Source organism: Parus major, chromosome Z (assembly GCF_001522545.3).
Source record: "Parus major isolate Abel chromosome Z, Parus_major1.1, whole genome shotgun sequence".
In the NCBI taxonomy this organism is placed as follows: domain Eukaryota; kingdom Metazoa; phylum Chordata; class Aves; order Passeriformes; family Paridae; genus Parus; species Parus major.
Genome location: NC_031799.1, coordinates 12,009,244 through 12,036,869, shown reverse-complemented (window position 1 = coordinate 12,036,869; position 27,626 = coordinate 12,009,244). Strand labels below are relative to the sequence as shown.

General features: G+C 37.9%; 2 protein-coding genes across 6 annotated transcripts in view; one reads left to right on the top strand and one right to left on the bottom strand.

Moving 5' to 3' along the window:
- The window catches only part of RICTOR (RPTOR independent companion of MTOR complex 2), a 75,778-nt gene extending 56,223 nt beyond the window's left edge, over nt 1-19,555 (top strand). For both annotated transcript variants that reach the window (XM_015653041.3, XM_033520500.1), the window contains 12 exons: nt 506-593; nt 1,339-1,431; nt 2,259-2,365; nt 3,010-3,239; nt 4,035-5,067; nt 8,533-8,710; nt 9,983-10,067; nt 11,307-11,540; nt 12,641-12,793; nt 13,494-13,617; nt 14,491-14,629; nt 14,799-19,555. In XM_015653041.3, the coding sequence (XP_015508527.1) occupies nt 506-593; nt 1,339-1,431; nt 2,259-2,365; nt 3,010-3,239; nt 4,035-5,067; nt 8,533-8,710; nt 9,983-10,067; nt 11,307-11,540; nt 12,641-12,793; nt 13,494-13,617; nt 14,491-14,629; nt 14,799-14,873 (2,539 nt within the window). In that variant the 3' untranslated portion in view covers nt 14,874-19,555. The remainder of the gene's footprint in view (nt 1-505; nt 594-1,338; nt 1,432-2,258; nt 2,366-3,009; nt 3,240-4,034; nt 5,068-8,532; nt 8,711-9,982; nt 10,068-11,306; nt 11,541-12,640; nt 12,794-13,493; nt 13,618-14,490; nt 14,630-14,798) is intronic.
- A 2,813-nt stretch (nt 19,556-22,368) lies between these two features.
- Nucleotides 22,369-27,626, bottom strand: part of LOC107198170 (oncostatin-M-specific receptor subunit beta-like) — a 37,185-nt gene continuing 31,927 nt past the window's right edge. For all 4 annotated transcript variants that reach the window (XM_015614904.2, XM_015614899.2, XM_015614900.3 and 1 more), the window contains 4 exons: nt 26,135-26,299; nt 24,486-24,564; nt 24,128-24,200; nt 22,369-23,158 (listed from right to left, as the gene is read on the bottom strand). In XM_015614904.2, coding sequence (XP_015470390.1) covers nt 22,703-23,158; nt 24,128-24,200; nt 24,486-24,564; nt 26,135-26,299 — 773 coding nt within the window. In that variant the 3' untranslated portion in view covers nt 22,369-22,702. The remainder of the gene's footprint in view (nt 23,159-24,127; nt 24,201-24,485; nt 24,565-26,134; nt 26,300-27,626) is intronic.

The window sequence follows — 27,626 nt, the reverse complement described above, 5'->3', positions numbered from 1 at the left end:
GACCTCACTGCTCTCCGCAGCTTCATGAGGAGGGGAAGGACACAGGGAGGTGCTGAGCTCTTCTCCCTGGCCTCCAGGGGCAGGATGCATGGGAATGGTTCAGAGCTGAAGCAGGGGAGGTTCAGACTGGATACTGGGAGGCATTTCCTTACCAAAAGGGTTGTGGGTGGTCAGATAGAACAGGCATACTGGAGACGTGGTTGATGCCCCAAATCTGTCAGTGTTCAAGAGGCATTTGGACAGTGTATAATAGCTGCCTTTAACTTTTGGTCAGGCCTGAAGTGGTCTGGCAGTTGGACTAGATGATTGTTGTACATCATCTAATTGAACAGTTTTCATCAGCTATTGAAACAGTTCCTTTCTAAATTCCTCAAAATAACTGTTTGAAAAAAATCAAGGGTAAGTCGTATTTCATTGCAGTGTGATTTAGTTTAGAATAAATAAATTGGTATAAATAAATAAATAATGTTGGGAAACCTACTATGTGTATTTCTCTTTCTGCCAGATTACAGCGACCACATGTCTACCTGCCAGTTCACCTTTATGGCCAACTGGTGCACCATAAAACAGGCTGCCATTTATTGGAGTCTCAGGTGAGGATAATAATCATTTATAACTTGAAATACTTCAAAGATCACACAACATTTTGAAAAAAGGTTTTAAAAGAGATGGTATTTAAATAGGCATTGCAGAAGAAGTTGATTATGCATCTTAAGTTGTGAAGGCAGTCTTTGCCATCTAATTTTATGTAAAATTCCTTTCTGACACTGAAATATCAGCAAAATTCCTTGCAACATTTTTCTTAAAATGTCTAGCAAAATCTTAGCATGGAAAGCCAATTCATAAATAGAAAAAATTGTTAGTCTCTGTGGATAGTATATTGACAGTTATACATGTGGTAAAACTATGCCTATGCTTTTAAGCATACAAAAATGGGGGAATAAAATCTTCCTCGTACTTTGAAAATCGAAGAACAAACCCTTAGCCATAATTGCTTAAATTCACTTTTAATGTGGGTCAGTAAAATGATTTAATGAATTGACAGTTCCCTTTGAAAAGTTTGAGAGAAAATGTATATATTGCAGTGTGTTAATTTGACTAATCATCTTTATAATATCTGAAATAACTTCATGCAATTTGTGTTTTTATTATAATTTTCTTTTGCATCATCACTGCTGTTAATTTATGGTTATTATTCCATAATCACCACTGTTCTTCCTGTAGTGTATGATTTAAGTTACTGCTTTAACTTTTACTATAAATGCAAGAGGACCTGTTTGACTGAAGTCTCCTATTCATTTTCAAGTTTCAACTTTTTTCCTCTGTTTTTCTCCTCAGAGTATTGTTACAGATCTAAGTTACACTGTTCGTTCCCCAATGCTGGATAAGTGGGAAGGAATTAAGCAGCTGAAAGCAGCCCTTTGGGCCTTGGTTAGTAATATATTTACAAAGTCTTGTAGTTGTTTAGTTCTAACTGTTGATTCTTAAATAACTAACCAAAATTCTACAAAAATAAGAAATTAGGGTTTTTTTTTCAAAAAAGGTGTGTTTTTTTCAAGTTGGGATTTTTGTTCTTTAATTATGCTTTCAGTTGAAAATGGGTCACTGCAATTGTGTCATTCTGAGGTTTTTAACAGTTGCTTTGTCTTTTTTTTCTTTTTAACAAGAATAATGCGTTGCCATATAAATACTATCACTTCCATAACTGATAGTTACAAGTTAAAAGTTGCTATTGTCTGAGTTTAATATGTTTACTGTGGTAGTCCCTAATGTTTCTGCAAGGATGTTGGCTGCCAGTGTTGATCCATGTGGTCATGACATCCTGGTACTTAGGCAAAAGCCTAGCATTGCTGTGTATCCAAGCTACATTCTGAAATGTGCTTCTTGTCTTCCCCAAAGTTAATTTTCTTACATTTGTCCAAGGTGACAATTATTGGAAGATACTGTAGGTATGTAACAAGATGCCTGTCTAAGAGAAATGTAAAATGAATAGATCATACTGCAGGCTATAGTAGAACTTGTAAACGTGAGGAATACATAGTAGTTCTAACTTTGAGTAGCTTTAGTTACTATACACAGTGTGCTTTTTTGCATTAGCACAGCTAGGAAGTGCCAGAAAGGGTACTCAAATCTTTTAACTGCTTTGAGAAGATGTGGCTTCAAACTCTACTACCAGCAAACAAAATTGTCAAAGCTTTACATTGATAGTGATGGAGATCACATTAAGATTAAAACTTTCTTGACAAATTTCATTCCAGGGCAATATCGGATCATCAAATTGGGGTCTTAACTTGCTTCAAGAGGAGAATGTAATTCCTGATATAATGGCACTTGCTCAGCATTGCGAGGTTCTGTCTGTTAGAGGGTATGTGTATCTAATTTATACATAAAACTTTCAGATGGTAGTTGCAATCAGTTTTCAGATATCTGTACCTGAATTACATGAATACAGATTTTTACTTCATTGGAAAACAGTTTATTAAAGTCACTGATGATTGAGTATCAGTCTTGGTTCTATGCAGCTGCAGAATTGTGTAAGAAGTCTGAGAGGACATGCAGTAAACAAATGAAATCTATGAAAATAGGTAGATAGTACTTTTGTCCTGTTCCATGAAACAAAATACTTGTTGATAATACCTCTGTGAGAATTTATTATTCCATCTTTTTTATAAAACATCTTTTTCAGATATTTAAAAGCATAAGTAGATGGTGTTTTGTCTAATATTGCTATTACATTAATGTTTGGCCTTTTTTTCGAGAGATACTTTTCTACTTTATGTGATCAGGCTCTTGTGCTAATTTTTATTTTTTTAATAGTATCTTGTTCTCAGCTGTATTAATGAAGTTCTTAAGCTTACATTGGTTTTCAAATAAAAATTAACAGTATACTATTTGCCAGTTTTGTGAAGTTTCTCCTGAATTTCTTTGAAACTGTTTCCTTTCAAATGTGAAGTAAGTTGGGTTAAAGTAGGTGCTATTATTGTTGCTCTTTTTTTTCATTAAATACAGAACTTGTGTCTACGTGCTTGGTCTAATAGCCAAAACTAAACAAGGATGTGACATTTTGAAGCATCACAACTGGGATGCAGTAAGACACAGTCGTAGACAGCCTTGGCCAGTGGTCCCTGATGACATGGAGCAGCTCTGCAATGAACTTTCTTCTATACCCAGCACTCTTAGCTTGAATTCTGAGTCTACCAGTTCTAGGCACAACAGTGAAAGTGAATCGGCTCCGTCAAGTAAGTAACCAGAACACCAAAACAAGAAAATAGCAGGAAAATGAACAAGCAAACAAAAATAAATCTGCCAAGTGCCCAACCCACCACAAAAAGTGTTTTGGTGTTCTTACCAACCTTTTGGCAGACCAATGGTGTCAAGATGGTCTTGCAACAGAACAGTACAAGCAATAGGACAGTTATGTCCATTCAGAGAGATGCAGACAAGACAGAGGGAGCAAAACAGTGTCTTAGCTTTGCATTTGATGTAGAAGAATAATTTTAATATTTTCATATGAGGGTACGGTACTAATTTTTATATTGAGTTATGGCAGTTTGCTGTAACATGCAAACCACCATGCTTTGATATTAAGTTACACTTGGTTGTCCATAAAGGAATATTCTAGCAAATAAGTATGTTCCCTGGGTGTACACACACAGGCAAAATTTTGCTCTATTTAAATAGTGTGTTTACCTAATGTACCATATTTTTTCTATGGATACTTGCAATTTAAATTAAGAAATATACCACATTTAGGTATCATTAAAGGGGATCTTAGGTTATAATCATAGTAGCTAGATGTTTGCACTGAAACATTATAGTGTAGCTTTTCTTTTGAAGCAATGAGATCTTCAGCTCAGTTTCTCCTCAAGGTAGCTAATTTTCACCAAGTTCTGCAGAAAAAAAAAGAATTCAAGTTGCAGTAAATTTCATAGGCACACACTTGGACTTCTATAGAATGGCTTCCTATTTTGCAACATAGTTTGTAGACTTGAAGAAATGCCTATTTGGTGTGACAAAGTCTCATATAATTTCAGGTATGTTCATCATGGAAGATGACCGTTTTGGTAGTACTTCGACCAGTACTTTCTTCCTAGATATTACTGAAGATGCAGAACAAATATTTTATGACAGACCTGGACCTTCAAAGGACAAAGACCGTAGTCCTTTCCCTTTTTTTTCATCTAGTAGACTTGTAAAAAATCGCATTCTAAACTCTCTTACTCTACCTAATAAAAAACACAGAAGTAGCAGTGATCCAAAAGGAGGAAAGCTGGCATCATCTGACAGTAAATCAGGCCTGAGGCGAAATCGTACAGTAACAGAACCTAGTGGTAGCATAGACTTTCCTGCTGGGGAAGAATTGAACCCTGTTTTCAGAGTTCCAAAAATCCAGACTTTACGATTAGAAACTTCTTTTGTTGGAAGTAAGCATGTGGAAGATACTGATTGTACTCAGAGTATTGGAGAAAATGATCTGAAGCTGCCAAAAGGTCTTGGAAATGAAATTCATCGGGAAAACACAAGCAAAGAAAGGCTAATAGGAGGAGATGGTACTACACAAACGCATTTCAAGAGTCGTAGCTTAAGTTTTAACACAGATACCACAACAAGTGGCATAAGTTCAATGAGCTCTAGTCCTTCAAGGGAGACTGTAGGTGTGGACACTACAAATGTAGATACTGACTGTGGAAGTTTGAGTACTGTCGTAAGCACAAAAACAGTTAAACCAAGTCACTGTTCAACACCACAGTCTAACCACCTGCCTCTCTCAAAATCCAACTCTGTATCCCTGGTTCCACCAGGCTCTTCTCATACCCTACCTAGAAGAGCCCAATCTCTTAAAGCTCCTTCTCTTGCTACGATAAAAAGTCTTGCTGACTATAACTTCAGCTACACAAGTTCTCGAGATGCATTTGGCTATGCTACACTAAAACGCCTGCAGCAGCAGAGGATGCATCCCTCACTGTCTCACTCAGAAGCTCTGGCATCTCCAGCAAAGGACGTGCTGTTTACTGACACTATCACCATGAAGTCTGGCAGCCTGGATTCTCGACTAACCCCAAGCCGGTAAGAAATTGCTATGTGCTTATTTCTTACTTCAGTGCTGTAAGAAAACTTAAACATCTTCCTGATATTTTTTTTTGATCCGGACCTAAAAGGGATAGTTGTTGCAAGATGATTCATAACTTCACTGAAAGCAGTACTGGTATGAAGTGAGTAACGGAAAGATAATTCTCAGCTTTTTAAGTGCTGTCAGAGAAGCTCAGTTTTCATAGCTGTGCTCAACCCTTTATAATGCTGTTGGTAACAAAAGGAAAAGTTTCCTTTTATCACATTTGCCTCCTGTTTTAACTTTTATAATATAAAAAATGCAGTTGCACTGCTAACATTATTAAAGTTCCAAACACTGAATTGCCCATGAAGTCAGAGCTATATTTCAGAGGAGAATTTTCTCGATGTCACTTGGGGAGGTTTTAGGACAGGGCCTTCTGCCAATATGCTATATTTGTGTTCACTGTGCCACTGAGGCCAGCGATGAGATACTGGTACCACTGATAGGAATGTCAGTTTGGCTTCTGAGCTACAGCAGATGAAAGATTTTACTCATAGCATTTATTTTTAGATGGCAGTGTCACCTCTTTATTTTTGAGCAATATTAGATGTTCTGAAGACTAATTAGATAGTTACGTAAGACGTCTAGCTCTTGACATTGACATTGTTCCCAGCTGCAACAGTCACTGTTTAATAACCATCCCTTAAAAGCTCTTGTATTAGATTTTGCCTTCACATCATCTTTTAGCCTAGTGCATTGGATTTTCACATTACTGTTGAAATGGAAAAGGCACTTTTTGTCTCTGTTCTTACCTTATCATCTCTTGAATGAGAAGGGGGAGATGCTACCAGTACCTGAGTCATCTGCCTACTGCAGAAAAAGCAAGTGCTCAGTCCTTGATCTGCCCTCCTCATACCCAGTTGAGTGTGTTTGTCCTGATTGAAAGATCCATTTGTTGGTATTTTCACATCGTTCTGGACAGATGCCTTGAAAGATGCCTTTGTTCTAGAGCTAGATTGAATATGTCGGTTAGATTCAGGATGATTTAGTAGTTCGCCCATGCTATCCTGGAAGTTGGAAGTGCCATTCATATCACTGCTCTGTGCTAGTGCAGGACCAAACGTCATTTCAGTGGTAGTACAGGTTCTGTAATGGCTGTAAGTAATTTTTTACCATTCCTTGCAGTCATGCCCTTAATGTGCAGAGCAGCCTTGCTGCAGTGGACTTTGATCCTGCACGCAATGTCATACTGACTATTCCTGGTGCTTAGCTGTTCAAGTTCTCTTGTGTCAGTGGATAGAGTCAAGGATTTGAGCTGACCTGCTTAACACTGAACTGAAATGTCTGGAGTGCTTGTATCTTTGAGAAGTATCTTTAAATAATTGCAGACATACACACTCAAAGAGAGATTCAGATTGTGTTAGTTGCTAATTTAATTGACTGGATTGACTACAATGTAACTAGCACTTGTGTTCTTGCTGGTTATGCTGTGTCCCCACTGAAAAATTATGGTACTTAAAATTTCAGATTGTATTTACTAATAAATTCATAGTACATTTATTGGTCCAGCTAAAACTGTGCTTAGCTGCTTTTACAAAATAAACTAGAAATAAAACTTCTGTCCTTTTTGACCCAAATAAATTCTTCTGACAGTCTTCAGAAATCTTATTGACGGTTTATTGACAGAGTCATGTGTTAGTAGCAACTAAGTCATAGAGTTACTTTTGCAATGTTTTAGTTGTTCTTTTTATTCAGAAGATTTAAAACCTTTTTCTTTGCATAGATTTTGTGAGAATAAATTTGTCACCTTTGTCTTTAAAGACCAACCAGAAATACTGATGTGCATATCTTGGATCCTGATGGATCCATGGTGGCTCTCAACCTATCACCTGCAAACATTTTTAATGATAAACACTTGGTGGTGTTTATCATTACTAATGCTGTATCTGTTAGCTTTTCTAGGAAAAGCAGGGACAAACCTTTGGGATTAATACTTCTACCTTTAATTTATGTTGAGGGTAATTGTAGAATGTTTTATTACTAAATATTTAATGCACTTGGTAACTTCTTGAGTTTATTGATTACACAATTTCTTAGGCTGGAAAAGACCCTTAAGATTGAGTCCAGCTATTAACACAACATGCCCAAGTCCTCCACTATACCATGTCCTTAAGTGTGATATTTGTACGTCTTATAAATGTCTTCAGTGATGGTGACTCAACTACTTCCCTATGTCCCAATGCTTGACAACCCTTTCAGTGAAGAAGTTTTTCTTAATATCCAATCTAAACCTTCTCTGGTACAACTTGAGGTCTTTCACCTCTTTTTGTGAAGCATGGCTTGACTTCTGTTGTGAGTCCACTGCTACTGTTGCTAGCATTGGTCAGAATTACCAACAAGAAAACTGTTATCTTCTCAGTTGTATTTTGTGCATTTCTATTGCATAATATTTTCTTGAACCTTCCATGGCCAAACTTTGATAATTTAATTTTATTTCAATATAAATCCCATCTGTAGGGATAAGAGGACACTTTATTGCACATCTAAAATAAGAAATTCATAAAAAACTTCTTCCAAGGCAAAAAGTCAAAAAATAAAATGTTCACTTCATCCTCCAATATGTCATAATTTACAATAAAAAATTCACTGTTCCTGAGGTGTGTCTTTTTATTAGGAAGCTTTAATCCAGTGCATATAGGCCTACATCTACAGTCTACATAGATTGATTATCAGAAAACATTTTTAGGATTTTTTTGTTTGATAAGAAGTAAAATAATAGATGGCCCAATGTGAAATTTCCATCATCAGGTATCTGGTCAGCACTGAAGACTTGTTTTCCAGCTTCTTCTCTCCTGTCTTATTTTTCCATCCTATTTCTTTCTTTGTTCTTCAGGCAGTTTGTCACAGTCAGTTCTGCTTGGTGTGCAGCAGGTTTAAGTTTGTTCTTCATGCAGTCATGTTGAGCAAGTACTTCCTCCATGCTTGGATGACCACCTGAGTGGCTCCTTTGGAGTATGAGACAAAGAATGTTCTCGTGTGTATCACTGGTAGGCTCAAGGTGTCCCTTTGCAGGGATGTGCCTGCTCAGCCCAGAGCTTGTGAATATCCAAGAAATATACATTCAGCATATTTCAAAATTAGGTAGTAAGGAGTTTAGGAGCCCAAATCTTTACTGGCTGTGTCTGGCCTGTAAATATTCAAAGCTAGAATGCTGAAGAAAATGCATGGTTTTGCAGGATGGGCAGGATTTCCTGTACCAAGAATTATAAAGAAGAAATTTTTACTCCATGAACTCCTAAACCATGCGAAACAATATGAGGCAGTAAAAACAGAGCCTATAGCTATAATTTGTCCTAAGAAGTTCGGAGGTCTGCAGTGGGAAGATGAAGATTGTGTTTGTGTCAACAGTCCTTCTTTCTTTTAATGTGCCAGAATGAGAGAGTAACTGCAATTGTGATTTATTTGTTTCACTGTTACAGGTTCATGAAAGCTTTAAGTTACGCCTCGTTAGATAAAGAAGATTTATTAAGTCCTATTAACCAAAACACACTTCAGCGTTCCTCCTCTGTTCGCTCCATGGTTTCTAACGCTACTTATGGTAGCTCTGATGATTACATTGGCCTTGCTCTCCCAGTGGATATCAACGAAATATTTCAGGTGTGTATGCGTTAACTAACTGATTTGGTTCATTTTCATGCTGAAAGGCAGTCAGCTGTAGTATTTTCATGAGAATAAATTAGATCTAGAGAAATGAGGAAAAATTATGTACTTTAAATAAATGCATTTTGGAGAACTAGAGTTTCCTTTCTAACTGTTCTTCTAATCATGTTAACACAAGATCACTAGGTTGGTTTGTGTTGAAGGCAAATAATGGCAAAGACTGTGTCAGAGGAGTGTTAAGCAGTGGTGACAAATTTGCTGCCATAAAATTTTTAGTTGACATCTGGCTTTTATGTTAAAATTGGCATAGTCTGTGCACATTCGTTAATTCTGCTTTAGCCAACCAATAATTGACATGTTCATCAGTCACCTTTAAATTCCGTGCATAATCACACAGTTAACTCCGAGCTACCATGATCTGTATTAAATAATGATTATTTTTATATATATCCTTATAGAATTAAATTGTATTGTCTTAGTGTTGAAGATACATATATTTAAGTTAGAACAGATTACTTTCAGTGCCTCAGCAAATCCCTTCATCTTTCTATTTGGTAGAAACACATTTCTGTTTAATAAACTGCTGCATCATAGAGTTTCATATTCTGTTACTTATCAAAACCAGGGTGTAGTCTATGTCAAAGTAGGCTTCTTTATCTTTATGTTCCTTAGCCTTTGCATTTCAAATCTAAATAAATTATTTCTTACTTATTTCTTACTAATGTCAAAAAATTGCTAAACAAAGAGCAAAATCATGTTGAATTTGTTTCTGTTTTTCCTTTGTGAAATGACTACTTTTTCTTTCTCCTTCACAGTCTTTGGCGTAGTTGTTACCTCATTTAGTCCCTCTCAGATATTTTTGCAGTTGAGACATGCCTCAGCTTTACGTCCTTACAGGCAGCACTTTAGATGTCCTGGTTGCTTTTGTACTACATTCCCAAGATCTCCAGTGCTGTAGCATGATCATGGATGGATTATGAATGGCCACTGTGTGTGACTGGTTTCCTTACAGCCTGTCACCACCATTTTAACATTTGCTAACTTTTCATGAACCTTTGTTAATAAACATTCGTTCACAAATGTATATTTTTCTCATTTGTCTTTTCTTTAGTACACAGGAGTTCCTGCTTAATTTCTTCCTCTCGTGATATGTTTTTCCTGAAGTAAAAGATAGGCAGCACTTCATTTCCTCATATCGAAAAATCTACTTTTTTTCCTCATGTTTGATTATCACCTCTGTTAATTTTAATTTTTGCTTGGGTATTCCAGGTAAAGGAAACTCCATATTTCCAGAAGAAAACTACACCTCCATTTGATGAACATGGATCTAGGGTCTTTACATCTGATACAGGAGGTACTGGTTTTATTCCTCTCCTGTAGCTTTCTGTATATTTGTATATTGGGTGGGTTGTTGATTTACTTGTTAATTTTTCTTTACAGAAAACATCATTTTAGCTGTTAAGCTTTGAGGACTGTATTCTGGCATCAGGATAGTAGGGCATTAATTCCCTGTTTTATTTAGTTTGAGCTAATGTGTTGCTTCAACGTTTGGTCCTGCTCTAAAAGGTGAAGGAGGAAAGCCTGCATATCACTGATAACGTGAGCTAATACTTCTCCAAGTCTGGTAGTGATGCTGTATTACAGGAAGTAACAAAATTTAAGTTTAGAAAAATATGAATCCCACGTGTTGAACTATTTCCTTTTGATTACATCTTCATTTATAGGAACTTACTATGGTGTTAGATATGTAATTCAGAAAGTAAATTGTCTTTCTGTGATGCATCCATGACAATTGATCAGTGAAGGTGATGGGACAAGATAATTTCAAGTCCTCTAATGCCTGGCTTGCTCTGGAATGTACCTCCTATTTACTCCAGAGAAGTAAGAGGGTCTTAGTATGTGTCTTTTCAACTAAAAAAAGAAGGCTTGATACTGGTGTTTTTAATAGTTTGTTAGGATAGCTGTTCTGGTTTTTTTCCTCTTTCATACTAATATTGTACGTAAAGATGATTTTGCTGGAAACGTGTTTCTGTAGTTTGCAAAGTTTCAGTGTAAAGCAACTCTTGTTCAAAATTATATTTGTTTGTTTTTTCCACCCAGGGAAGAGCATGTCACTAAAGTGTCTTCTGCTTGTTTCTGCATTGCTGAGTCTAGTTTCTTCCTGTCACGGCCACTAAGTTACAGTTCTTTAAATTGTGTTTATTTTTGCATTTGCGCATGTGTAATTTCAACATCTGGTATATTGTTTTATTAATCTCGTTTGACACTATGAAAATTGGTAATGTATTGGTGCTAAGTGGGTATTAGTAATTTTGACACCATGTCAGGATTTACCACTTACCTTCTTAGAGACTGAATTCTGTCCTTTGCAATGTTTTGTTATGTATAATAAGTTGGGACTAAAACTTTGTCTCTTTCTCAGATGCTAACAATCTTGAGAGTTTAACCACTCAGGAAAAAAAACAACTCTATAGTTCTTCACATGCACTCCATCCCCAGCTTTAAAAGGCTTGAAAGTGGAAATTAATTGAAAGAGTTAGTGTTGGTTACTTGGTTTTGTTGGGGTTTTTTGATGACTGAATCTTTCCTACAGGTCTTCCATCAGGTGCGAGTGATGTTGTCAAAAGCCCTTTTCAGATGCTCCGCCAGCAGATCAGTCTCACAGAAATCATGAATACCAGCCGTTCAGATGCCTGTCAGTTCTTAGAAGGTACAGAGGACACAGGGCTTCAGGAGCACACAGATGAGAACTGTCTTTACTGTGTCTGCATTCAGATTCTGGGTTATCAGCCTAACACCAAAGTGAGCTCTTCCTATAATCGTACAGGTTAGTGTTCCTTGCGGAGAAGTGTGATAAAAAACCTGAGTGAACATACGGGCTTTTGTTCATCTTTAAATAATCTGGAAGGGTTTTTGTTTAACTGGCTATTGACCTTAAAATTATTTCTCTAATAAGCTCATTGTGCAACCAGTGGTATTGGTATGGTCATTTCCAGCTTTCCACTTTTTAGTGTTAGTAGGAGTAGGTGCCTGCATGTTTCTTTTAATGTTCTTAAGAGCATGTGAAAATTAAAGATTTGAAATCTTATTTAATACTTAAAATGCATGTCCTGAAAACTGACACTTGCTGTTCAACTAATGAATAGTCTGACATCAAATCAAGTCTGTGCCATAAAACACAACAAAGGAGATCTGTGGAGTCTGTTGAAGCTGAGCTGTAATTTCTGGGATTTAGTCATCTTGCCTAATATTTTGAGATTCAGATGAGATTTGGAGTTATTTTTTCTGACCTTCTCTACAGAGCTTACAGTTGCATGTCTTTTGTCTATTCCTGTGATAATCCAGTATTGAATGCTTAGTAGGAATCCTCACTGTTTGACAACACTGTTAGACGTTTATTAGTAGCAATGTTGGCAAAGGGGGTGATACACAAATATGAGGAATAGCTCAGAGAGCTGAGCTGGAGCTTGAGTTCAGTAGCAAGAAGGGGTGACAAATGAAATCCCAGTTATAGTTACAGGTGCAGCAGAACCTGGCTCTTGCCAGAGCCCTTCCTGCAAGCAGCTATGACAGTTGTGTGAACAAAAAGATGTCTGCACATGCAAGAGCATCTCTATTGTGTTACATAAAACAGAGCATGGATTCATCAGTAACATTACTATTTGTGATGGCTTCTTAGGCTTTCATCAGTAAGTGTCTGGAAAAGACTCCACTCATGTGTTTTAAGATTTTTTTTAAAAAAATCAGTATTGGAAGAGTTTGAGTATGATTTGTCCAGAATCCACCATCTAGTTGTGAGCTGATTTTATGCCTAGTACTTAGTGCATCAGTGTTATTATGCATGCTGGCCATTGTTGAAAAATAATGAAAGCATGTGAATTGAGGAAAAGTGTGAATACTAAAGGTACAACATCTTGTTTATGTCAGATTTTTCAGACATTCCATATACTGACTGGTGTGGGCAGACCATTCACAATCACTTAGATGTGCATTCCTCCAAATTTTCTGGAATTTCAGGCTGTAGTGATGCGGTATCCCACGGTTCAGCTAGCAGCACCAAGAGTACAGAGCTTGTATTAGGTAAGTTTGAAAGCATTACAATTATTATAGACTGTCACTAATAAAGTATATTTTAGGCACTGTGAAAAAATTGTATTTCACTTATGTACACTGCAAAAAATTAACGTTCTTTATTAGACAAAAAACAAACACAAATGTAAGTAAAAACATCATCTATCTCCAGGTGGGAGAATACTGTTCTAAACTCTTCTCCCTCTGTTATACAGCATTTTTGCAGATTATTCAATAGTTGACATTACAAACAAATTGATTGCCTTTTTTTTCTACAGATGTTAATTTATAAAGAGGTCTAAGAATTACTGAATTACTTTTATATACTTACATATTGTATTTTGAATTTCAGTGGTTTTTATGAAGTAGCTGCCTTTCAAATTCTCCATTATCTGATAGACACTCATTCAGTTTGCAACACAATTTAGTGGTAACAATACTACTGTAACTTTATATTGCAGGTTTTTCTTTTAAACGGTAGAAATGGTAGAAATATTTTTGAATATTCTTGAAAAGGTAAACTCTTTAAATTCCTGAAAATAGTGGTGTTCTAATTTCAGTAGAAATACTTTCAAAAGCTCAGAATACATATATAAATATGTAGGTTTGTGTGTGTGTGTATGGAATGCATAAACAGACTTACGGTATAAGATTAGCTCATACAAAGACAATTCTGTTTAAATTCACACTGTTTTATTTGTTTTTCCAGGAGTAAAGTCAATCCCAGATGACACACCAGTGTGCAGGATACTTCTGCGGAAGGAGGTCTTACGTTTAGTTATCAATTTGAGCAGTTCAGTAGGAACTAAGGGCCATGAAACTGGACTTCTGACGTAAGTTCAGTACATTACAGATACTTTAGCAACACTTAATCATAACTATTCTCTTAAGGTCTCAGGACAGTGAATAATCTCACTTCTCAAAAATTGTCAGGTAGATATGATTGAATGTAATGTAGAAGCTAAACAAATAACCTTAACATTTTTGCTCTGTGTTTAGTATTTTACTCTTAACCAAACTTTTTTAAATCACTAATTCACCTGTAATTTGTAGTGTGTATGTAGTATGTAGTGTAGCATGTATCTTTAAAAAGAAACTTTTTTTTTTATTTTTGCTGAATAATACCTAAGTACAATAACAAACTGAAAGTGACTTCTTGAGAAACCCAGCTCTACTTTAAGCAAGAGTACAACTCCTGAAAGTAATTTATTTAAAAAATATATTTAAATATAGGAATATAAATCTAGGGACTGAATGTTATAACCTGTAGGTTTCTGGGCTTGTGACTTTGGAAACCAACAATTGCTGAAAGAAAGTGCAGAATAGTGTGGTTTAATTTCAAAAATGGTTACAGGTTTAAAAGATGAGTTTAATATTTTTTCCTTATTTTTACGAGTGCTGTACATGTGGATGCCAATTATTCAATATACTGTTCTCTTTCTGTTATTTTAAGCCTAGGCAATCACAGTAGTTCGGTACAACTTACAAGTTGTATATTCTGTTTCATCTCATTAGCATAGATTTCTTCCAGTTTTGTACAAAGTAATGTTTTTTGCTATAATTTTCCTACTCTGTCAGTTCTAGGATTTATAATGCCTGTCACTAAAGAATTAATGATGACAATTTTATTGAAAAGTTTGGGCTTTTTTAGTATGGAATGGAAATATTTTCAAGACTTCAAAAATTCTGTTTCTTCCCTTCTTCAGAATTAAGGAGAAGTATCCCCAAGCATTTGATGACATATGCCTTTACTCTGAGGTGTCCTACTTGCTAGCACATTGTACATTTCGACTTCCATCCCGAAGGTTCATTCAGGAGCTATTTCAAGATGTTCAGTTCTTGCAGGTAAGTGGAGGCTGCACATGCACTGAAAGTACCAAAATGGCTGGCTGGGTGCAGGTTCCATGTCCTGAGTAAAAGAAGCTTTGAGATAGGTGCATCTAAAGGAAATCATTTTGTGAGGTCTCCCAAGGAAAATCTCTAGAAATATTAATTCTCTGTCCTTTCCTTTTAGATGCATGAGGAAGCAGAGGCTATTTTGGCAACCCCTACGAAACAGCCTGTAATCGATGCATCAGCTGAGTCCTGACCTCTGCTCAGGCAGTGCTCTGCATATGGACTTTGAAATGCTCAGACAACCTCCCACTGACTGGATAAAAAGTTTGGAACATCATCTTTGAAACCTTCCAGAAGCTACTGGTACCTGAAGACTGAACTGAAAATATTTTCTTCCTCAACCAATTACTGGCACAGTCATTTGAGCCCTTTGGGGATTTATTAGACATTACCGTAGTTTTAATAATAGTAATTACTAGTATATGCAAGAGCCAAGCACTGAACACCTCCACAAGTTTTCATTTCATTTTCTACCATAAATTACGAAGAAATAGGACAACTTGCAGAGACATTTTTAATTGACTTCCGATTCTGTTCCAGAGAAGCAGAATGATGCCTTGCTTTTTAAACCCTGGATACCAGGAATCAGAGAGATGGGGGTGCATTCCACTGCCAGCAATGGGGAGCCATGCTGTAGTTGTGGGCACCAGGGGATTAATGTTAGCCCTTCTCTGTTGATTTTTGTACTGTTTATAACACTACTTTGGGGATTTGTAACTTCAGACAGAAAGAAATGCCTCTGAATCTGAGGTTTCATTAAGTTATTTTAATATTGCTATAGTTGTAAGACATTTTATTAGCAGTTTCTTCAATTTCATTGCATTTACATACATGTATCTTATCTGAACCAGTTAAGGATTTTCACTACAATTTTATTTTCAAAACAAGTCATTTAAAACTTAAAGTGCTGAAATCAGATTGTTTTCCCTGAATACTATGCATGTGTTTGCAGTTTCTACACTCATACTCATATAGTACAAATGTGGGTCTTACTCAACTACAATCCTTTAAAAAGCATGATTTGTATCAGATAAGCAAATACTGTATAAACTGAACTTGAAGACATTTAATCATTGCAGGTTTTGTGAGGAGACTTAAGTATGAGTGTTTTCCAAGTTCCACAGAAACAGCTTTTTGTAAAAACAAAGGTTTATTTGAATTTTCAATGGATTAGTGATCAAGTATCAGATAGTACTAATAATTGTAGTGAAAAGCCTTAAGTAACAAATTTTGGAGCAGCCTACTTATAATTTTGTACTGGTATTTAGGACTTGTTGCAAAAGTTAAATGATACAGTGACTGGTAATGATTGAAGTAGTTGCCTCTATCATGTTACTAGTGCCGTTTCTAAACTAGTAAGTGCAAGCTAAAAAAAAAAAAAATAGTAGGAATCCCTGTCACTTTGATTATGGATCTAAAGATTCAGAAGCCTTTATATAAAGGTAGTATAAATATATGCAAATGTGTATATACAGTAGCATGGCCACCTTTGTTAGAATGCCTGTAATAGAAGGGGTTACCCTTTGATTTTGATATAGGTGAATAATTCAGCTGGACTGTACTAAGTAGAACGTATTTTTATCCATTCACTCCTACCATTTTTTATAATTGTCAGATTAATTCTTAAGTGAAATTTATCCTGATGCTCATATCTCTGTTCTTACTAGCTATGCTACTGGAGATTTCAATAAGTAGTCCTGTGAACAGTAACACACAAATCCTAGTGAAATGTAGAATTTATTTGTTCTTACTGGAAATTTCATCATGCCACATAAGCACTGCTTTGCAGCTATCACTTCACTGAACTCCGATGTGCACTGCATACCTTCAGGTTCTGGTAAAGCAGACTGTAAGTTGCTGCTCAGTCAAATTTAGTTCCTAAGATTATCTTTTCATAAGTTCCCACTGAAAGGAGCAAAACAAAACTGATTGAACTCTTCTATGGTCATTGACACAAATAATACATCTGTGTGGCAAGACATGTTTGAAATGTTTAGAAAACACACCACACCAGTAACTATTGGACTTCTGGTAATAAGACATAAATGCTTCTGTAAAACCAAAATGTCAATCACAGTAGACCAAATAGTGGTATAAACTCCAAAGGAAAATAATGTAGTTTTCCCACAAATGGGGATAGCGTATGTTATACAGTAGTTTCAAACACTACCTCAGTTAGGCTAGAGTAGAAGAGATTTGTTTTAATAACTAAATGGGGTTACATCAAACAACTCCATGTTATTTTTCTGCAGTTAAGGCAAGATAAACAAGTTTTATCACTTGTATTTAAAAAAACCCACCTCTGTTCATTTGTTAAGTTTAACCCATAGCACTTAATGTAGAAAGTCATAGGAAGGCCTCTGATTATAGAAAGGTAAGCAAATATGCTTTTGAAAGAATCTCCATCCTGAATTGCTCATGTATTCTGAATAACGCGCTTGTGTGGGGATCCGTGACAACAGAAACTTGACATAAAAAATTATGGCTGCAAATTCAGTTATGAAGCGTGGTTTTTCTTCTGAAAGTGTATGAGTGTCAGTAGATTTCAACAAGTATGCATCAAGTCTGTATTGTATATAACATACATTTCTAGAAAATTAATTTACACACTGACATTAAGCTCACATTGATGTTTCACTTTAATTGGCAGACGAAGGGGATACTGTTATTGAAGGAAATTTATATTGGCTTAGTTGTAAACTGTGAATTTCTAATTTTATAGTTCTCTTTTTTTTTTCAATGTCCCTTTCAGAGTCCTTATTTTGGAGTTTTATTTGTATCATGATAAAGCTTTGAAAGAAAGCTGTAGTAAATAATGATTGTTCTTCCATTAGGCCTAATAAAAAAATCTCTTCCACTTCTCCTAGGGAAGCTGACAGACCACCCACTTTTTAGATTTCCGGTCTGAGTGATTGGTGATACTGCTCAATAAATGGCAACATGTGTAGCATTCACTTACACTCTGGACAAATGCCGTTTGGTTGCTGTGGCACAGAAAACACCTCAAGGACTCAGCTTGCTCACACACAGCTCAGAGGTGGGAGCCGCTCCGGGAAGGAGAGGCTGTTTGTGGAACCGTCACAATTATCATCAGCTACCTGATTCTCTTGGTCTACTCTAACAGGAAGGGGAAAGGGGAGCCCTTTCCAAAGAGGAGCGAGCTGTCTGACTGACAGGCACCCAGGCACCTCCGTAAGGGCCTGGTCCTCTCCACAAACGGAGGGAGGATGAGGCTGGGGGATGAGTGTCTCCTTTTGGAGAAGGAGAACTTTTCACCTCTCTGAAATTCAGAAATGCAGAACACTTCCAGCTGTTGTGGACATCACTTGGAGCTAGATATGGTCAGGCTTTGAAGTTTCCAATTCATGTGGGATCCCTGCCATGTCATGCTTGAAACAGTTGCTTTTCCTCATCTGACGGCTCTTACTTGACTGATGTCTGACAAAGGTACTCTAAACACGCTCTCTTGTGGGAGGTGGTAGTTTTTCCCTAAATGGAGTTTTAAACAGTTCTCTAGTTGTGGGTGCAGTGGCTCAGGACACTGAGGTAAGCTGCCCTTATAAACATTTATAAGGTGTCTGTGAGAATCCTGCATGTCTTTCTGATTTCACTTTGAAACATAGTGGTCTGGAAAGAGAGTTGTGGTTTGCAGTGAGACAGAAAACAAAACCAAAGCGCCTCTCATGGGTGCCTGAAGAGCAAGGTAGCTATTCAAGAAATAGACTGTAACCAAAACCTAGTGAGAGATGGAAGAGTTGCTGCTTTGTAGTCTGTGCCTTGGGCTTGGTGTTTGGCAGTTCGGGCAGCGGGAACCTGGCACAGCTTGTAAGCGAACATGAGCTCAGGTGTGCGGCAATCGCGGCAGAAGAATTCTCACCAGGCTCTGAGGTCCTGCTCACCTCCCCGCTGTCCTGCTGCTCTGAGCTGCACTGGAGCCACTTGAAAGCAGGTCCAGTAACTTACTTGTTTTTTTTTAAGTTACACTTCTATTACCGTGTGCGTATGAAAGGTATACAATGTGACAGCAAACAACTTTTACAACTGTAGAAGATTTTTGAGGACATGCTAAAAATCATGTTTTTGTTTTTCTGGATGTCTCCAGTCTCCCTGGTTTTCATTTAACTCCCAATGCTGGTTCCCTACATCGTTTTGTTTTCAACAGATTTATAGTCATTAAAAAAATGTGGATTTTCTTTGGGTTATTTTTGTAGCATAGATAGACATCAATGCCACAGCATGCAGAAATTGCACATTTTGCTTGAGTTGCTTTTTAAAATACACTATTTTATTTGCAAAACGTAAGTTATGCCAAAAAATGTAACATCATTTTGCCACTGAATAGGGTGTTTCAGCACAAGATGCTATGTCTGAAGGGGAAAAAAGGCTCTACATTTTGTAAATCTAATTGAAAAATTGTTTCAATACTGGGCTGTCAGCATCCCTAAAACTGCATTACAAGACATTATCTAAATTAGTAATTCTGAGGGAAGGGATCAAGAAAAATCTCAATACTTATTCTCCCTGTCCTGTGTGGTCTTTTTTTTGTTTAGTAATACGCTGCTACATATTTGGAGGTTCTAGTGTTTGTAGGTCACTGAACAGACATTGAAATCTGATTTATATTGTATACCTGTAACATAGAAAGAAAAAGTATTTATATATTTTACGTAAGAATATTGCATTGAGCTGTGTATAATTTAAACAGAGGCTTGTCCCAAAATGGTATTGCCCACTTTGATTTTTTTTTGTGTTTTTCTTTTTTTCTTTTTCTTTTTTTTGTATACTGTGTACAGTTCATGTCAACGAGCATTAAAGGCCTCCTGAAGCGTAGTCTTATCAAAGGGATGCGTTGTTAATAAAATGTACTTAAACTTATAGTTGTTCTGGTCTCCTATGTACCTTTCAGCATTAGAAAGGATTTGGAATTCAGTTTATATTTGTAAGTTACTAGTTAACTGGAACAATCATAAGCTTCCCAAATAATTTTTTTATCAAAAATATATTTTACATTAATGCTTTATAAGATACAGAGACTCTTTAATAGCTTACACACCATTTTTATTATTTTAAGAATTTAACATACAGAGAATGATTTTCTCTTATGTGATGGTTTAAGTATTAGCATTTCAACAACAGCTGTGAAAGTTGCATTATGAACAACAACAAAAAAAAAAAAAGGATTACAGTTTGGAATCATTCAACCATTAATGCAAGACAGATGTTTTAATATATAAAAATTATACACACTTCTTGATATATGCCAAAATACTTCTCTAATCTTCAGTTCTGGTGCCCAGACTCTGCCCTTTGACTGTCACAGAGGCATTATCCTTCCTGGAATCCTCCATTTGTGTGCTTTTTATGCACAGGAGGTTTCACAAATCACCACCCATCTGAGCCAGGAAGCAGAAGGGTTTATAGGGAAAGAGGAGCCTTTCTTTCTATTTCCCTCACCCAGCAGTCTGGATCTGCATCCAGATAATGGAATTTCATTGGAGCAGGAACAACCAGGGGACTGAGAGGTGGGAACTCAGCCAGGCCCATGTGTCTCACCCCACCATCAGGAAGGCACAACTGGCTGAACCCACAAACCCCTTCATTCACCTCCTGAGTGGAATTGCTGCAGACAGGTCCCAGTGATAGCAGCTTTTTCAAAGCAGGGAGTTGTGCCTGGTTGGAGCTGTCCCCCTGGCAGGAGGAACTGCAGCAATGTCAAAATTTAAAATGCTTTGTGTGATAACTCTGGTTTCTTTGACAACTATGTATGAATTCCTTAGTACATGACTCTTACCTAGAATACCTTTTCAACATTATAGAATAAATACACCTTTTTCTGAAATGTACAGCTGAGAAGTTCTGTATCAGTTGTGACAATGCAGCTCCCATATGTTTATTGGCCTTTTTTCCAGCAGTAAAGTTTTTAAGCTACACAAGTACCTACAATGTGATGAAGCACTCTGGAGAAGCAAGCTTTCATATGCATTGTTACTCAAAGAAGAGGTTAAGATAAAGGGAGGATGTTTCCCTGGGATGTATCCGTCAAATAGCATCAGCCTTCTCCCTTACCCTCCCCATCCCCTTGCCCTCCAGCAGAACGTGCCCAGCTGTTCCCTTACTCGGCTGTCTGAAGGCTGAAAGGAAGGACCATGCTGCAAACTCTTCTCTGCTTCTCAAGTCTGTGAGCCACCTTCACCAACGCACAGCACACAGATGGGCATTGCATGGTGTGGACTGAACACCTCCAGACACATCTGCCCACCTCTGTGTCTGTACCTCCCTTTTTCATGGCTGAAAACTCCTCCCTCTGTTTGCAGTCGGTGCTTGCCTCAGCCCACGGGCTGTACAAGGTCTTAGTGGTTTTCCTGTTGCAACACAGCTTGTGACATTACAACAATATCTGTAAGCAACAGTAGAAAAACTAGATGTGGTTCGGTATCAGAATTCTCTCACTTTGTCTGCAGCTGTTTGGTTTCTAGGAGTCTGTTTAGCTAGTTAAACACAGGGAAGTCAAGTAACTGCATTTTAGCAAACTAGCTGAACATTAATTTGTCAGACACCATCTTTTCCGCCTCTGAGAATCGCTTATGCTGTGCTCTTAAGTTGAAACCATCTCTGTGACAGATTCCAGACACCATAAAGAGCCAAACCAAAGGGCTCCTTGTCCACTGAGGTAAATCTGATGAGATTTTCAGCTACAATTCCAACTGTACTGCTTCATTACAAATGTATGCTTTCCTAAAATCAAAATGAAAGGCCAAATTCACTGCTGCCTACTGTAGGGATTGAGTGTTACAATAAATTTTTTTTTGGTTTTGTTTTTTTAACACACTTTAAAACAGTGCTGAGAGATGTAGATGTATGCAGCCTGAATATGATGTTCTTAACAAATGGGATTCATACACCTGTGCTTCTGACCAGCCTCTCTGGTTGGCTGGTTGGTTGGTTGGTTGATTGGTTGGTTGACTGGTTGGCTGGTTGGTTGGTTGGCTGGCTGGTTGGTTGGTTGGCTGGTTGGTTGGTTGGTTGGTTGGTTGGTTGGCTGGCTGGTTGGCTGGCTGGTTGGTTGGTTGGTTAATTGGTTGGTTAGTTGGTTGGTTGGTTGGTTGGCTGGTTGGTTGGGGCTTCCTATGGAAGTACAGGGGTCAATGCCTAAAGTTCAGTTCATGCATGCAAGCAGTAGATGGATGCCACATGGTACCACCTCTGTCCTTCTGGAAAATTAACTCTTTGCCACCTAACTCCCTACATCTCTTCAATGAGTAGTTAAGAGTACTTTGAAGGGTCTTTGAAGGCAGAGAAGGCAGAAGTGTGAGGAGCCCCAGCTAAAAGAAATGGAAGTGGGGTCTTCCCTATAAAAATCGGTTTCTGTGCTCTTTCACACATCAAGTGTAGTTAGGACACGGGTGAAGTAAAAGCAGGATGATCACTGGATTTGGGTGCTCTGGGCAGCACTCAGATCTTCTAGGAATGAGCCATGGTGTGTGCAGGGAATGCTTCTACAATGATCCCTGACATCATTTGAGAGAGAGAAAATACAACCCAGCCCCTAAAATGACTGGGCTGGGCAATGCTCCATCCTCAGCAGCACAGTACCCATTGGCTGGGGTGGCCACAGCACACAGAACACTGCAAGAGAAATAACACTCCTTGAGCAGCACAACCTTCCCCCTTTGTTTCATTTGCTCCTCTACTTTACGAATAAAGTTTTAATCTCTGCAAAATAAAGCAGTTCTCTGCATGAGCCCATGACAGATTGCTGTGATGTAACTTCCTGCATAACACAGGCCACAAATCAGCCTATAAATCTCATCTAATGCCCGTAAGTTGTAATGGAACCATAGCACACATAATTCCTGTGTAAAACAGTACTCAAAACCAGTCCAGAAACAACAGCTTTGCCATATTAATGGAAGTCGGGCAGCTGGGTTTGTGAGAGACCTAATCAAAAGAAGCTGTGGTTTTAGGAATTCTCTTTTATAGTATATAGCCAAACACTGGATGGACTCACTGGAGGACAGAACTTCAAAGCCTCCCCCCCAGACAGCATGCATCTGTTTGTGAGATGTATTTCAGACTGTTCTTTCTTTCAGCTGTTTCTCTGGTGGTTGAGGCTGCATCCTCATGAAAAATATCTAAATAGCATTGAGGCTGGTACAGCACCACTGCCTGATTTGTCTTGCCTGCTTCCAGTGTCTTCGGTATTTGGTAGGGATCAGATTCAGTCTTAAGTGGAGGAGAATAAGCAAAATTCTCGAAACAAGTATGAGTTTGAGGTGTAGGTGTGGATGGGAAGTTTCTCACTACGTTTTCACTAGGGTAAATCCAGGAAGAAATGTGACCATCAATCTTATCTTCAGTTGGTGTTGAAGATAATGGGCTCCAGATAACAGGAGGCAATTTCTGAGCTTCAGCATTACTGTCAATGGCTAGCATGTCAGGAAGGCAGTCATTTATCTTCAGCACTTTCTCAGAATCAATCTGCAGGAGAATCATTAAACGAAGAAATTACTCAGTGAAAGAAGCCCAGAGTAGAGATAGTGATTACTTTAAGGAATTCTAATATTCCTACACAGGTTTTTTTTTCATTTACACTTTCCAAGTAAATGAATTTGAAGGAAAACCTAAATAGATGATGCTCAATAGAAGCTGCATTTTATGTGAAATTTATCAGACTAATTATTTAGAGATTTCTTTTTTAAGTAAACTCACAGTGACTACATTTGAGGAAGGACCCATGTCTCTCTAGTCTGAAGACTTTGCCAGGTTTTTGATGTGTGCTGGTTTTATTTTGAGGCAGAAGCAACAGGAAGACAGCAGCAGTGGCTGTTTTGTGTACCTCACTTCTCACTCTCGTGCTGCTGTTCAATGAAGACCAGCAGCCCCACCTGTGCCAAGGCAAAGGCTTTGGAGCCCCCAAGCAGCAGCTCCCAGGTCAAAGGGGTACAGAAGAAGCTGAAAGCCCTTTGCCAATCCTCCCAGCCACGCCTGGCAGTGCCTGGCAGAACCCCCAGCAAGTGCAGGGCCCTGCAGTGTCCTCCCGAGGGAGCTGGGAGGGAACACAGCTCACAGGCTGCAGGGAAGTCCAGTATCCTCTGGGCTGCTGAGTTCAGACAGTGCAGGGGTTTGAACAGTAACAGTGGAGGAATCACCTGCTGATCAAAAGATTACATTTATTCTCCAGTTGTGCATTTTCATTTTGCAGTAACATGCTGCAATGTAAGCTGGTCATTGCAGAATCACGTTAATGTCAAAAGGAGAGTTTTCCACTAAATGGTAATATTAAACTGTGTTAATTTGTGCATAATGATTAAATGTTGTCAACACAAAAACTGACAAGAAGTTAATTTTTAAATGCAGTCAACAGAAGAATAGTATGTTGGGTTTTTTTTCAAATCTACTAAGCAAAGAATGGATAAAGTAAAAACTCTGGATTTTCAGTGATCTTACCTTAAAGTCTTTGAATGACAGCACTTTGCTCTTACTAGGACTAGGTATTACAGGACAGCAGCACTCCTTCATCCTGGAAATAAGAGACCAAAACAAATGTAATTTTTGTTCTTTTATCAAAGCACACTCTACCAGCAGAAGCTACCCACAGATGTACACAGGCACAGCAGCAGATGACCAGTGTCTCAGAAATGCCACAGGCCAAGTACTTAAAACATCCACACAGTCAGAGAGCCAAAGGAAGAAATTAATGAGGCTTTGCAATGGGCTGGAAGCAACAAACTGCAGCAGTGGTTTTCTAGATTAGTTAGATTAGTTATATTCTTTGTCTACAACAGAAACATGCAGTACAACTTACCACTTCATCTTCCAGTGGCATATAGCTGCTACTAGGGCTGGAACTATCACTAGCACAGCAACAAAGTACAGCATGTTTGCTGTGGAATAAAAATAACTTTAAAATTTTGGTTTTGACTTCTCACATATTAAATTCAATCCAGATTGAGTTTCTGGGGCAAAAATAACATCAAGTCTGCATGGGATGCCTGCCACTAACTCAGCAGCAAAACTGTGTGGTCCATGGTTGCAAGGTAGCTTGGCTGGAAGTTCTGGGATATCTCTGTACGCCTTTAGACCTTGATCCCCTTTACCAGAATAGAATTATAACTAGATTGCTTTCTATTTGCCTCACATTGGCACCTTAGATGTAAGAGTAATTTACAAAAATTAAGGCAGTGATAACCTCACTTAAGTATTGTTTTTGGTTTTCTCTCAGACCCATAGAGAAGACAGATTTTTAGTGTGGGGTATGAACAACATCTGTATCTCGGTCTTGGACTCACTATAGTAAGAAAAACACTACACAAGTGTTCAAGACTCCTAGGATTTATGCCAATTTGGGGATCTCTTAATTTTCTTCTCTCCAGAAGACAGCCTTAGGCTATGCTGTTCACAAACAGCTGAGGCTCTAGGTGGGCTGAGGGGAGTGCTAGTTAGTGCCTGCTCTCCCTCTGCTCTCCCTCTGCCTTTTCCAGTGCCCTCCTGCCCTGTGCCAGAGAGTTTGTGTATCCCCACACCACAGGAGGGAATGGATGGACACGTTACATTCTCCTTGTTTCTCTTGAGGGTTAATTAAGCCCTTGTCTTTATTCTCTGTTTGGCTCTACGAAGGCATGGGTGGCTAATGGAAGCTAGAGCTTGTGTGCTAGAAGCAGAACTGTGCCTGTGAGGGTGCCATGATGGCCAGACACTGCAGTAGTTAGCCTAAAACATGGAGTCACTTTGTGTTAGCCAATCCTTCCCCTTTTCCCATCCCTTCCCCTTCATCTCCAACCCCAATAAGATTTGCAAAACCAGGCATCTCTAGTTTGGATCCTAAGCTTCACAGCCATGCTGACTGGTATTTTCAAGGGACAAAGTTATGGGCAAGTGATTTCCTCTTCTGCTTTGGTGATCAAATCTGCCCAGTTAGCAAAATACTGTGTCCGTGCCACAACCCTTCTGTATTGGCTTATGAAGGAGTGAATTTGGCAATGGTTTTAAGGACTGATGACAGAAAGAAGCAACATTAGAAGTTCAAAAGTCCATACAGGAATTACCTGTTTGCACACAAATCTGAAGGTATTCCAGTATTAGAAAACCAGTTAAATCAAAACACAATTCTTCAATGAGTTCTAACAAACAGGACTCACTAGGCATGCAAATGTGCATCTAGTGAGCTATTTCCCAGAAGGATATAAGACTTAAATAAGGCGTAAAATAAATAAGATGTAAATTAGTAAATGAGACTTTAATTAGGCTCATTCTAAAATTTAGAAAAAAATACTTGCTACTTAGAAGTATCAAAATGTCATTGTATCCAAATGTCATGCTTGTATCATTTCTCAGTCAGATTCTTTCTTAAGTGAATGTTGCATTGAATTAAATGTTTTCCCTTAAGAAAGGAAGTTTATTACAACATTTTAAATCCTTCTGCTACAGGGCATTATTCACAGTATATGTACTCACAATTATATGGTGTATCTATGTATCTAAAGTTAACAATGGGAGTCTCTCCTCCTCCTGTAAATGCTTTAACCACTATTTTGTATTTTGTGTTTGGCATCAGGTGTTTCACGGTGTATCTCTTTTCTTCTGGGTTTTCAATCGTGTATTTACATAGCTCTGATTCATCTAAAACAAAACAAATAAGATAGAATCACTGGATCAAAGAATGCTTTTGGTTAGAAGGGACCCTAAGGATTACCTAGTTCCATCTCCTCTGCCATGGACAGGGACACCTTCCACTCAAACAGGTTACTCAGCCCCATCCAGCCTCATTACCCTCACAGTAAATCTTCTCCCAATAGCTATTCTAAGCCTATACTTTCTGTTTAAAACCACTACCACTTGTCCTATCAGTACAGGCCCTGGTAAAAAGTCTCTTTCCATCTTTCTTGTAAGCCCCCTGTTAGGTACTGAAAGGTTGCACTAGGTTGTCCCCAGAATATTACAAAACCAGTTTACTAAAATAACAAAATATTTGCAATCTGCCTTCTTTGTAATTTGCATGCTTTCTTCTGGGAAAGATGATACATTCTGACTCACTGCCACTGGCTGAACTCACATCCCTTCTAACTGGACTGGCCACAGCATTGCCCTTCTCTGGCAGACACCTAACAACTTGTTGTCAAAGCCTGCATCTTGTTTATTTAAATTTCTTTTTCCTCGAGCATTGTACCAGAATTTGAATTTTGCCATTTCTTTTTTTTTTTTTTTTTTTTTACCAGAATACTGTAGCCCTTAAGCTTATGTCAATTTCTTTGAAGATAATCAAAAGCAAAAAATCTCTGCCTGAAAAAAGAGCTCTTTTGCCTCTCTATTGTGCAACTCCCAAACCCCAGGGAGAAATGGGTTAGCTTATTTCTGCTGTTTTCAGTCACACCCCTTGTCTGCTAGCAGAAGCAGTGAAGCAGAAAATCTTTGATTTAAACTTTTTAAAGTCTAACTGGAATTACTTACAGAATTATGGTACTTATATACTTAGTTCAGTTCTGACAAGAACTTCTACATAAGCCTCCCTCAGTTCAAACTTTTCTTTTCATACTGGCACTAGTCTAACCAGCAGAAGAACACAGGACCTGACCCAAGCAGAAGACAAGGCAAAGAAAAAAAATAAAATGTATTCCTTTAATGTATTGGAAACATTTGAAAATTATAATGGACCAAAGTCATCTGGAGCAGTTTTGAATGTGAAACAGAAAGGTCTGATATAAATTTGTGGCTTTGTGCCACTTCACAGCTCAGTTCTGCTGAAAGAACTCCACTGTAGAGCATACACACAAATACTTCCACTGAAAAAGAATTTATATGGGAATTTACATTATAAAGTGCTCCAATTTTAAAGGAAATTAAGTGTATCCCATCTGTTTCTAAAATACCCCAAATCCTAGTACGACTAACATGCTTCTTATAACTTTTATCCAAGCAGACCACAAACAGATGTTTTTCAGCATTAATC